Source organism: Chiloscyllium punctatum, chromosome 2, assembly GCF_047496795.1.
Source record: "Chiloscyllium punctatum isolate Juve2018m chromosome 2, sChiPun1.3, whole genome shotgun sequence".
Taxonomy (NCBI): Eukaryota; Metazoa; Chordata; class Chondrichthyes; order Orectolobiformes; family Hemiscylliidae; genus Chiloscyllium; species Chiloscyllium punctatum.
The window spans coordinates 85,180,675-85,194,614 of NC_092740.1; the positions used below are offsets into that span (position 1 = coordinate 85,180,675).

A 13,940-nucleotide genomic window follows, 5' to 3' on the forward strand; every position below is an offset into this window, starting at 1 on the left:
TCTTGTTTGTTTAATCATGGATCCTCTTTTACTGATCGACTGATCCCTTTACTCATTTTCAGCATCTGCACAGTTTATTTTCCTTTTTACTCATCTCCCCTCAGTATCTATTATCCTTTACTATTCACTTCCCAGTCTTGGTCGTCCTGCAGCCAGTCCCTGTCATAGCAATTACATATCCATTATTCTATTAATCTGTGGCAAGTGTCTTCTCCCTAAGGTAAGGAGACAAAAACCAGGAGCAATATTCCAGGTGTTGTCCTTCTAGGCCCTGTATGACTTCAGTCAGACATCCCTATTTCGGAACTCCAATCCCCTAGCAACGAAAATGAAAAAAACTATTTTAGCTTCCTAATTACTTGCTGCATTTAACTGTTTACTTACACTGACTGCTGTATAGAGTAGCCAGATCCCTTTGTACATCATTTGCATGTCCCTGTTTTCCAATATATCACTACTTAAATTATACTCTACCTTTCTGTTTTTCACACCAACATGTATAACTCACCATTTACCCATGTTATAAGCCACTTGCCATGATTTACCATTACTCAATCTGCCTAGATCACCATGTAGCCTCCTTGCATCTTCCTCAGAACTCAAAATCACACTTAGATTCATGCCATCAACAAACTTGGAAATGTTAACATTTTAGTTCCCTTCTCTAAATCATTAAATCTATTTTGTGAATATCTGGGCCCCAAGCATTGGTCCCTACAATACACCATTTGTCATTGCCTTCAACCTGAGAAAAGACCCATTTATTCCCAATCTTTGTTTATAGACTGTCAACCAATTCTCAATCCATGTGACATTTTACCTTTAATCCCAGGTGCTTCAATTTTGCACACTCACCTCTTCCGTTGGACCTTAACAAAAACGTTTGTGAAATCCAAATACATCATAACCACTGGTTTTCCCTTATTTATTGAGTTACATGCTCAAATAATTCCAGAACTTTGGGTAAACATGATTTTCCTATCATAAATCTACACTGACTTTATTTAATTCTGTTAATGTTTTCCAAGTGTTCTATCATCATGTCTTTCCTAGTAGACGCTACAATTTTCCCATGACTTTAAGATAACTGGGCTGGATTCTTTCCCTCCATTTTTAAATAAAGGCAACCCCCCCCCCCTCCCCCCCCCCAATCTGTAGAAACTGTCCAGAGTCAATAGAATTTTGAATGATGACCACCAATGGATTCAATATTTCCAGAACCACTTCCTTTCGCAGCTTATCGGCCTTAGGGATTTGTCAGCCTTTTAACCCTGTTAATTTCTGTACCACTGTTTTCTTACTAATACTAATTTTTCTTCAAGGTGTCCCTCACATTAGACCTTTAGTTCCTGAACATTTTTGGGAAATCATTTGTGTCCTACAGCACAGAAATAGACCCTTCATTCCAACTCGTCCATGCTGACCAGATATCCCAACCTGATGTAGTCCTATTTGCCAGCACTTGGCCCATATTCCTCTGAAACCTTCCTATTCATATATTCATCCAAATGCCTTTTAAATGTTGCAATTGTACCCCTCTTCCACTTCCTCTGGCAGTTCATTCCATACACGTACCACCCTCTGCATGAAAAGGTTGCCCATTAGGTCCCTGTTATATCTTTCCCCTCTCACCCTAAACCTATGCCCTCTAGTTCTGGACTCCCCCACCCCAGGGAAGAGATTTATCTATTTATCTATCCATGTCCCTCATGATTTTATAAACCTCCAAAAGGTCACCCCTCAACCTTTGATGCTCCAGGGAAAACAGCCCCAATCTGTTCAGCTCTCCCAATAGCTGAAATCCCCCAAGCCTGGCAACATCCTTGTAAGTCTTTTCTGAACCCTTTCAAGTTTCACAACATCCTTCTGATAGGAAGGAGACCAGAACTGCATGCAATATTCCAAAAGTGGCTGAACCAACATTCTGTACAGCTGCAACATGACCTCCCAACTCCTATACTCAATGCTCTGACCAATAAAGGAAAGCATACCAAATGCCTTCTTCACTATCCTATCTACCTGTGACTCTACTTTCAAGGAGCTATGAACCTGTACTCCAAGGTCTCTTTGTTCAGCAACATTCCCTAGGACCTTACTATTAACTGAATAAGTTCTGCTAAAATTTGCTTTCCCAAAATGTAGCAAGTTGCATTTATCTAAATTAAACTCCATCTGCCACTTCTCAGCCCATTGGCCCATCTGATCCGGAACCTGTTATATTCTGAGGTAGCCTTCTTCACTGTCCACTACACCTCCAATTTAGGTGTCATCTGAAAGCTTACTAACTATACCTCCTATGTTCATATCCAAATCATTAATATAAATGACAAGAAGTAGTGGACCTAGCAGTAAACCATGATCTTGTTGAAGTTGAGCTTCTCTTGTCTTAATTGCTCTTAAGGTACGTTTGGTATGTGACCCAGTTAAAGTATGCATGATTTGGAGATGCCGGTGTTGGACTGGGGTGTACAAAGTTAAAAATCACACAACACCAGGTTATAGTCCAACAGGTTAATTGGAGGCACACTAGCTTTCGGAGCGACGCTCCTTCATCAGGTGGTAGTCCACTACCACCTGATGAAGGAGCGTCGCTCCGAAAGCTAGTGTGCTTCCAATTAAACCTGTTGGACTACAACCTGGTGTTGTGTGATTTTTAACTCAGTTAAAGTATAGTCATTATGTGCTATAACTGCAAAACAACACCATCACAGTGAGATGATAAGATCAGACCAGAGAAAGAAGAGAAGGCAGAAACCTCAGCTGGTGAAGAGGACAAGGAAGTAGAGAGTGACGTGGAAAGCGATTGATATCAGCAACTGCTGCTTATGTGCATGACATAGAAGTTACATCACTGATCCAGTTCCAACCACCTAATCGCTATTAAATACGATTAAGTCAACAGCCTTCGCCATTTTCTATGAATGGCATATGTTATTGTATCCAAGAGCTCACGACACACTTCCTCGGTCACCATACAGAGACAAGCATCTCAATCTACATGTGAGCTCCTTAAGCCACATGATATTAAACATCACACATTTCTAAAGGGGATAGTCTGATATGAAAGAAATGTATGCTGAATAAAGCATAACCACATCTCAATGTGACATCAACGCTTCTTACTTCATGTAATTATATGAATAACAACGCTACCTTACCCTGTAGAAATGTACTTTTTGAAACATTTCCTGCTGCTACAATGAGGTGCATCCCTAGCATCTTGTAGATGACATGGGAGCAGGTAGTAACCCTCTTTCTCCCGACGTCTTCAATCAGCCATCAACCTGGGTGGGCCGGGGGTATACGGCTCTCTTGTACTGATGGAAGGTTTGGGGAGCTGCTGATGACGAATCTTGAATGTGTCAGCCTGCAATTTCCCCTGCCTCTTAGTGCAACATGGCATTGTCCGCTTTCTATTAACTGAGCTACACTCGTAATTCTGTCTTGGGCCACAAACAACGTTGCACTATTCCCAGCTGCAGTGAGCTTCTCGTGGCAGAGATGGTTTGCAGGTTAGTGCTGCTAACAGGCATCACTGTGCTATCTTGCCACTCTGTAACATTGCATTTTCCATGAAGAGAGTGACAATGTGTGAGAGGGAGATATCTGAGACATCACGTTTATACATCAGCTTAAACCAAAGCAGTATTTCTATCAGATTCTTTCCTGTTTGGGTCTGCTAGTGCAACAGGTTGAGTGTGACTCCCACTGACACCTTGCATCAGCCAGGACTGCAACTGCCCTCCGACCATCACTGACTCCCTTATCTACATCTGCACGCATGTCTGTGATCCTCATGCTGTGATCCTGCCTCATACTCAATCAAAGGTGAGTTTGTGCAATTGCACTGGTGCCAGGTGCAGAAGACAGGTAGGATGCTACCACCAGAGACATCCAAACTGTCATCATCGAAGGAGGTGTCAAGTGAAAGATACCAAGGCCAGTCAGAGGTCTCTGCAGCAGGTGACCCTGAAAATTAAGCACAAAAACAATTGCTAGCTGATCAATTACATTAATAATGTCAGAAGGTGCAAACCAACCAGACATTATCTTTTTACAATTCATTGACTTCCCTGTGTGACTACTAAAATACTGTAAGCAGTGATACAAGTCTCTAATTTATAAATATTTTTGTGGCATACTATTACCAAGTAATTTGACCGATTGATGGACACTCGCATAAAGAAATAGTAAAGAGGAATAAGCTGCATAAAGGAGTGAAATGAATAATACTAGAAAAGTAAGTACCATCATACTGGGAAGGAGTAATCGAAAAAAGCCTATGAGGAATACATTGACACATTTAAAATGCGTATTTATAAACTAACAAAGTATGTTAAATCAAGTTGCTGATTTACAAGCATACATGGCTATATGGGAAGACAATAGCGAAGCAATAACAAAAACATCGCTTTAAATGGTGAGGGTGAGACATTCAATGATACAAAATGTTTAGGGAAAGGTAGTAATGGAAAATGGGAAGTGCAGTGGCAATATTAATAATAGAAGATGTAGCAGGCTTGGAAAGAGAGAATGTTCTTGAGGGGACAAGGAAATATACTATTTGGTTATATTAAAAAAAAGTACACAAGTGAGTGTTCTGTAGGCATCCAGATGTCATGGTCACCACTACAGGTCCCAAAATGTTCTGGGAGAGCAAAGCTAACTTCTCTCTGGAATTTTTCTCATGTGCACAGGGGATAGATGCTGACTGTGTAGATAAACTCATCAGATTTCTTTGCTGTAACTGAATGGTTCTGCCTTGTCTCCAAGTATATGCACCATACCTTTTGCAAGTTTATGATGTCTCTGAATCAGCCAAAGTTGTGCTCCAATCCCATTCAAAGTTTCCATAACACTGCACATGGACCGAAGCAAAGACTTCTACAAAGAGGAACCACAGTTCCTTGTCATCTTGCTCCATGTAGCTCTCAGTTATATTGTGCAGCACTAAAAAGAGTCCTTTTGCATGTGGTGAAACAAATCTGTTCCTTTTACTTCTGAAGTAATGAAGCACGAGAGTCTTTGATCATTTCTAGGAGCAATTTTGAGACCTGATATTTCAGAAAAATTATATTATCCTTTGAGCAGTGTCAGGGATCACAAACCTTTATCAAAGCTTTCTGAAACTAGTCATTAATTTGATCAAGTTTCACTTTTCTACATGACGTTTTGACTTATTTCAAAGTTTTGAATGCTATTATTCCTCCAGGCACAGAGCTTCAGCTGATATTTCATTTGACTCTGTCACTTTTCCATTCTACAGCTTCTTTATTGCCTAGTTTACTTTAGCAATCAACATTTACTGTTCTATTTTATTTCCCAAACTATAAGCTGTCCACTCGGGACATTTGAATGGGGACAATAAAGTGAGCACAATCTCCTTTAATTAATCACACTGCCAAGACTATGTGGTTCTGATAACCTCTTTGTGTATTCCTGGAAGGGTAAAATGTAAGTATATCTTTCACCCAGAAAGAGATGTCCATCTTTCAACTCATATCATGTTCACAGTTTGCTCGCAATCCAAAGGAGATCGGGGTTCAGTTTTGCTTTTGATTGACATTTCTCTCCCTTTGAAATGTTGCTCTCTGAAACTTTCTTGATACTCTTCAAGTGCAACATTCCATTCTGTGGACTCAACTCAATCCACACAGAAATTTTAGATAACCACTGAACTAGCATCCTCATCTTTTGCCTTATTTCTTTCTGTTATACAACGCATGTTGCACTTAAAAGTTCAGTATACTCATAAGTGGTTTGGCTCGATTAACTATTATCATGACAATCGTTACTTTAAAACTAAAGGGGGCAAGAAGCAAGCTTGTATGAATTCTGAGTTCATGGCTGCATAATCTATGGTCATGACAAATCTCAAACAGCATATTCTCATCTGCCCTTTTCACATCAATACTAACTGCCACACTTCTTTCTTTTGAAGAAGCTGTGACAGCCCTTGTTTCTTTGTGCTATCCTTTCTGACCCATATCATCTGTTGCCTAAACTAATTCTTTCATCAAATTCCTTTTGGCTGCCCTGCAAGCATTTGTCACTCTTTATAACCCACTCCCTGAGGGTCCATCTGCTTTGCTGTTCAGTGTTCTTCTGCTAGTCTCAAATACTTGTTATGTTGGGCCCAGTGCCCACATCAGCTTTTAGGCAGACTTCATTCAATGTAGTATTTTTTTTGCCATATGAAAATCTTTATCAAGTTGGTTCTGTTTCTGTATTTGAAGCCATTTCCTACTGTAAGGCTTGTTCAGATGTACAGGAGTTCTTGAGTAAACAATCTAGTGACTATTTGCAAAGGTTTCTCTTTTCATGTTTCATTCCACCATAAGGCCTTAACCTTGGTCTGGAAAAGCTGATGATCAGATCCATAATCTGTGTTAATCAAGACTCTGGAATCAATACATTAGGCTTTGTCACACAGAGAGTGTTGGTGGAGGGTTGCTCTTCAGACAGGAGGCCTGTCATCAGTGGTGTTCCGCAGGGATCGGTTCTGGGTCCTCTTTTGTTTGTCATCTATATAAATGGTTTGGATGAGAATATAAAAGGCATTATTAGTAAGTTTGTGGATGACACCAAAGTTGATGGCATAGTAGACAGTGAAGAAGGTTTTCTAAGATTACAAAGGGATCTTAATCAAATGAATCAATGGGCTGAAAAATGGCAGATGGAGTTCAATCTGGTTAAAAATGAGATATTGCGTTTTCATACAACAAATTATACAATTATACAATTATACAATAATATAATTATACAATTAATGGTATCGCCTGAGGTAGTGTCGTAGAACAGAGGGACCTAGGAGTTCAGTACATAATTCTTTGAAGTTGTGTCACATAGAGACAGGGTAGTTACAAAGATGCTTAGCACGCTTACTTTCATGGCACAGTTCTTTGAGTATGGGAATTGGAAATGTTCAGGACATTAGTGAGGCCTCTTCTGGAATACTGTGTCCAGTTCTAGTCACCCAGTTATAAGAAGGATATTATTAAGCGGGAGAAGGTTCAGAAGAAATTTACCAGGATGTTGCCGGGTATGGAAGGTTTGAGTTATAACAAAAGACTGGATAGCCTGAGACATCTTTCACTGGAGCATTGGAGATTGAGAGACAACCTAATAGAAGTTTATAAAATAATGAGGGGTAAAGGTAGAGTTAATGGTAGTTGTCTTTTCCCTAGGGCAGATGATTTCATGACTGGGGCCACATTTTTAAGGTGAGAGGAGGGAGATTCAAAGAAAACATGAGGGGCAACTTCTTTCGGCCCTTCAAGCAGCATTTAGACCTGTTTCTGTATCAAAGGCTACCTCTGAATAAGTGTTAATACTGCAACCTACTCAGAACAATGCCCACCTTATCATCATATCTCCATAACTCACTCAAAACTATGGAAAAATTACAATATTAATTAGCCCTAAGCAACCATCTCTCAGGTCCTGAATAGGATGCAGAACATCCAACAGTTTCATCCACCAGCATGTCCTTTCAGTTTGCTGTTCTTTATCTCTTTGAAATGTCCTTATACACTACCTATTTCTTTAACACTGTACTACCTATTTCTGACTTTTATTTCGGACTACCATCTTGTACTACATGTATAATTTCTCCCTTATTTAGATCGTACAGGTCGAGGATTTTTACTAACGTTATTAACTTAAAACACAAAAGGACTAACACCTCTTCATTATGCAAGCTCAGACTGGACAGACATTCTAATCCCATCAGGAGTAACAGCTAGCATTTAACAAGTACTTAAACCATCTCCTGCTTCCACAGGACAAGATGTCACGCAAACTTATGTACAATAGATAACAAAGATGTGACCATAACGCTATAATTTTAATGTAAAAACTGTGTATAAATGAGGCAACTGTAAGACTGTACTTTGAATTCCGTCACTGCCTCGAACTGTGCCACTGCTGATGCTCAATAAAGAGGCGATTTTCACCACTCACTGATCTCAGTCATTATTGAACTTGATGCCACATTTGCGTCACAATGTCAGGATAGCACAAAGCTCTTCACAGCCGACAAGTGCAGTCACTGTTACAAATTAGGAGTGATGGGCACTGATTTTGTACAACAAGGTCCCAGAAATAACTATTTGATGAGTGACCAGATCCACAGAATTCTCAGGCTCTGACTCTGTTTCTTTAGCAATAGCATATAAAAGGCTGAACCATTCATGTCAATAATTATTCCCAGATTGCTGATAGTGAGGGCTTCCGCAATGATAATGTCATTGAATGATGATTAGAATCTCTCATGTTGCAGATTATCAATGCTTGATACTTGCCACTTGTCAGTCTGAATGTTATCCAGGTCTTCCTCAATATGGGCATGGATTGCCTCAGAATTTCAGGAATCCAGCTGATGCTGAACATTATGCAATAATTTAATCATCCCAAACCTCCCCACTTCTGACCTCATGAAGGAAGAAAGATAATTAATGAAGTAGCTGAAGATGGTTAATCTGGAAAACTCTGCTGAGGTAGTGGTGTTCCTACCCCTAGACTGAGAGAGCCAGGTTCAAGTCCCACCTGCTTCAAATGAAAAAAAAATCCTGAGATGGTCTTCCAGAGTTGTACTACAATTGATAAGGCATGACTTCCAAAAACTATAGCTTTTTGCAAGGAATGACTGCAACAGTGGAAGGATTTTACCTGTAATTCTAGCATTGCTCAAGTTCCTTGATGCAACAGTTAGTCACAGTTACCTTGATATCAAGGGCAGGAGAAAGTGAGGATTGCAGATGCTGGAGATCAGAGTAAAAAAGTGCGGCACTGGAAAAGCACAGCAGGTCATGCAGCATCCGAGGAGCCAGACAGTCAGCATTTTGGGCAAAAGCCCTTCATCAGGAAGGGTCAACTCCCCTGCTGCTCGGATGCTGCCTGACCTGCAGTGCTTTTCCAACGTCATACTTTTCGACTTTGATATCAAGGGCAGTCATGCTGACAATTCAGACTTTTTTAGCCATGTTTGGAGAAGTCTGTATTTATGTCAGGAGCTGAATGGCTCTGGCATTAGTCAAACTGAGTGTCGGTGAGCAAATTATTCTCGTCATTACAACTTGCTCACATTCTATCTCAACCATAACTTTCATCACTTTGCTGATGGTTGGGATGAGGCACATTGGGCAGTAGTTGGTTAAATTGAATCATCCATTCAGCACTTCAGGCCGCACTTGCTTCAGCTTCATTTTGTCTTCAGCAACATTGAGGATAGGGATATTTGTGGAGTCATCTCTCCTATTTATTTATTTAACTTTGCATCATCATTCACAGCTAGCTGTGAGAGGACTGCAGAATTTTGAGTTGATCCCTTAGCTGTGGGATCACCTAGTTCTCGAAATCCATTGGGGTTTCCCTGCACAGATTTGATCCTGCTGGCTATGGTTGAAGCCTGAGGGCAAAGATGAAGGGAGGTTTTCTCCTCCTAAAGCAGGCTGTCAGTGAGTGATAGCTTTAGATTACCACTCCTGGAATGATCTCTATCAGTTTGGGGCAGGGCAGTAGCTCAGTGGTTAACATTGTTACCTCACAGCACCAGGGACCCAGGTTCATTTCCACACTCAAGTGACTGTCTGTGTGGAGTTTGCATATTCTCCCCATGTCTGCGTGAGTTTCCTTTGGGTGCTCTGGTTTCCTCCCACAATCCAAAGATGTGCAGGTTAGCTGGATTGATCATGCTAAGTTGCCCACAGTGTCCAGAGATGTTCTGGGGGATTAGCCATGGGAAATTCAGGATTACAGGGGTAGGGTAGGAGGCCAGTGCGTCTGAGTGGGATGTCCTTTAGAGGTTTGGTGTGGACTCATTGGGCCAAATGACCTGCTTCCACACTGTAGGGATTTTATGATTCTTACCATCTCATTCTGCTTCTGCTGTTTGGCTTATAAATAGTTTTATGTTATAGCTTCAGGCTGGCATTTCCTTTTTTAGGTGCTGCTCCTGGCATCCTCTCAGCCACTCTTCATTGAGCTAGCATTTATCATTTGATTTGGTGAAAATGGATGATTGAGAATTATGCCAGCAAGGGAATGATGTTACAGATTGTTCTTGAATGCAGTTCTGGTGCTGTTTCATGGATGCCCAAGATTTAGTTGCTGGACCTGTTCTGCATCTATCTTATTCCGCATCAACATCAATTATAAAGTGCAGATCAGAGCTAAATGTAATGCTTTATTTGAAAGACCACCTAAGTACGCATGTACTGGAGTGCAAGAATAGATTGTTCAATTTCTGGACTGGGATTTGAGCCCATAACCCTTTGGTTCACTGCCAGGAATGCTACCAAAAACTAAACCAAGCAAATTTTTCAAATAAAAGAGGGGGCACAAGTTAATAATTAGGAATTTGGAGGGAAGTGTAATGCACAATCACTTTACTGTAACTAGGGAAGACTTATGGACTAAATTATGTCATTGAACCATTAAAATTAATAGTGGAAATAATTGAATTGATGTGCTCCCGGAGAATAAAATCATTGAGGCCTTTTGTGAAAGCATTTGGATGTGATTAAATCAGTTGACAAGTCCCAAATTCATTGACCAAGTAGCCTTTTCCTGCTTGTAATTTGTTTATGTTCTTATGGAGGGGATGTCCAAGACCAAGAATTGTAGAAGCTATTACTGTGATATTTCAGCTTGTGAAATGCATCGATCCTCTGAGTTTTTAAAGTGTTAAAAACCAAAATTATAAACTGCCAGCTGAAGTTTTTACCATGCATAGAACAACCATCTTCAGACAATCAGGGTAGTAGAATTAATCTACATAAATATATCAAATAATTTACTTCTTAAATTTATATATTGTAATCCTCAGATCGTATTGCACAGAATATAATCAAGTCCCACTTGGAGACATGTCAGTATACAGTGGAAGAACTTCAACAGTTGGCATGGCAGACGCACACATATGAAGAAATAAAAACTTACCAAAACAAGGTAACCATGGATATTTACATTGCTATTCAACATTTTTCGATTAAAAGGTTTGATATAATGAGATCCAATTAAATCATGATGATGTAACTGAACACGTGAATGACATGAAAACTTCAGCAAGAAAGGAAATATCAGTCTAGAATAAACATGTGAAATGAGAAGTCTTAGACACTACACTAGAGACCTGTATTTAAGAAATTATTAGGCACAGATGTAAATAGAGGAATGTTACAGTTCGAAAGAAGTTGAACAACCTTACTTTGAGATAAAGAGCAAGCAGCCTTAGAGACACTGCATTTGCAAATATCCAAAATCATGAGATCCTCTAGATTGGTATCTCAATGTACAGGCAGCAGAATGGGTTTAAAGCTCAGGTTAAAGCAATATGGAAAGGTGGGTGTGAGGGTCAGATTAGCTTGAGAATAGCAAATGATAACAGAGGTGGTAAAGTTTGTGTTGAAAGGGAAATATAGTAACAATTGTCATCCTTATCGTACGAATTGGGTCAGAAGAAGAAAAGTGAGGTCCCTTCAAAGAAAGTTTGGAATAAATATGAAATCATTTGGTTTTCAAGTTCCCTCCTTGCTCAAACTATGTACTGCCTGATTCATTCGGTTTGTTTTTTTCAAAAGCTTCAAGGCCAAAATATCATTTGCAGACTTTGTTAACTGTAATTGCTGGGCTGTCTCTTTTTTCATGAGTAGAGAACGGTGCTCAGAGGGAGACAATGATTTTCTATCCATTGATGGAAAATGATGATCATTGGCACTTGTAATCTCCTCAGATATGCTTCCAGCAAATGGCACTCATGTCAGGAGTCCCAGACCATGGAATCACTCCTGGTGTATTTGACTGTGAAAAATAATCACACAGATGCCGTTCTAAGATTTGGGGTTATATTGGTGATTGGTGTCACTGGCGTGTCAGATTTACTTTGAATATTTGTTTTGCAAAATGGAGCTAAATTGTTATGGTCTATAATATGGGCCTGTGCTGTTCAAAGAAACCACAGAGCGTAAAGCTAAAATTAAACTGTTAAATGACAACATTTCCAGTATAAGCTCTTCATCAGCTCTTTTTGACTCTGATCTCCAGCATCTGCAGTCCTCACTTTCTCCGTTAAACAACAAGTCAAGTTTTAACTTTAATTAAAACAATGGTACAGAATTTACCACATTTTATACATTATATACTGCGAAAGCAGATAAAGTGTCCAAATGTTAAATTCAGAATATATTAAAACACAGGATGTTAAAACAGCACAAAAAGTTGATTCATAAAGTCAAAACACAAATAACATTTCAGATATAGATCATTTATTAGAATTGAAAGTGAATAAAATGAGGAGAAAAGAGGATTTATATGTTACTTATGGTATTAAAAAAGGCAATTGTTAGTTTAAAAGTACATTTTAAAAAGCAGTGGCAATGAGGTATTTTTAATTAGGCGAAAGCATTTTTTAAAAATAGATTTCCAAAAAGAATTCCAAGTTGATGTGCATAAAAATGAAAAGTAGACAAGGAAAATAGAGAGAAAGTCAAGGAGGCAGGTGTGGCCCAGAGTTCCTAGGTATTCAAATCAGAATTGAACAGAATACCAGGAGAAAAATGATGGTACTTCCAGTCCTTTACTCATTCCCACTCTAACACATATAAAATTGGCCCCTGAACTGGCTCGGGAAAGTTGAATGTTAATTTCAGGAATGATACCATAACTTTCTCCTTGGTAACCCCCTCAAAATGCTATTGCTCTTCTTTCTGACATTTGTTTCTAACACACCTCAAATATTCTGTGTAGTTTGCTTCACCTTTCCCTCCCATTACTGTGTTTTTCTCTTTTAAAAGGTGAGGGAAGTCATATGGCAACAATGTGCAATTCAGGTCACGCACGCAATACAGTACGTAGTCGAGTTTGCCAAACGCATTACAGGGTTCATGGACTTGTGTCAGAATGATCAAATACTCCTCCTCAAATCAGGTATGGGTCGCAAATATATTTCAGTAATGAGTAAGGTGTTAGTTAAGTTTTGGGTTATGGCAAAAATACTTAAGAGGCAATGCAATCATTTTCTGTGATTACTTTCACAAGCAAGCACAATTATGGAGTCAGTGATACAATGCTATTATTTCAACTTTGATCATATCTTCTGTTGTCAAATGATTCGCTTTTATCTTAACCTAATGAAAGTTAAAATGAAATGTAAGACTGAATTGTACAGGCTTATGCTGGTAAACATCTGGGCTTTGCTTCCCTGTGAATTTTCCTCTGACATCTACACTGTCACAAGGAATTGAAGGCATTATTGCACACTGATTCAGGCATTAAGCAACACCTACCAAACATTCCCATCAAAGTAGCAACTCTTTACCCAATTGGATTAACATACATAACCCTGAAGCTTGTTCATAATTCAAGGCAATCGTTCTGATCCACGATGTAGCTCAACACAATCACCTTTGCCACACCCCCATTAATACCCTTGGATAATAATTTAACTTTTGAAGTTCAGATATCATTCTGGTCAGTCAAACTGCACTTATCCTTCCTAATGTGTGTGCTCAGAACTGTCAGAGCATGACTGATGTGGTCTATCCAATGCTTTGTATAGCAGGCAGCAGACACATAAGAACACCACTACCTGCAAGTTCCCTTCCAAGCACTCACCATCCTGACTCGGAAATATATCACTGTTCCTTCAGTGTAACTGGGTCAAAATCCTGGAACTCCATTCCTATCAGCATTGTGAGTCTACCTACAGCACAAGGACTGCAGTAGTTCAACAAGTGTAGGTGCCAGAGTTGGACTGGGGTGGACTAAGTTAAAAATCACATGACACCAGGTTAGAGTCCAATAGGTTTATTTGGAAGCACTAGGTTTTTTTGAGCGCTGCTCCTTTATCAGGTAACTAGTGGAGTAGAATCATAGCACACAGAACTTATAGCAAATAATCATAATATCACACACTGATGTGATATATTGAACAAACCTAG

General features: G+C 39.5%; 1 protein-coding gene across 2 annotated transcripts in view; it reads left to right on the top strand.

The window, feature by feature from the left end:
• rorb (RAR-related orphan receptor B) overlaps nt 1-13,940 on the top strand; it is a 263,070-nt gene that overhangs the window by 220,162 nt on the left and 28,968 nt on the right. For both annotated transcript variants that reach the window (XM_072584980.1, XM_072584971.1), the window contains exons 5-6: nt 10,829-10,950; nt 12,795-12,927. In XM_072584980.1, coding sequence (XP_072441081.1) covers nt 10,829-10,950; nt 12,795-12,927 — 255 coding nt within the window. The remainder of the gene's footprint in view (nt 1-10,828; nt 10,951-12,794; nt 12,928-13,940) is intronic.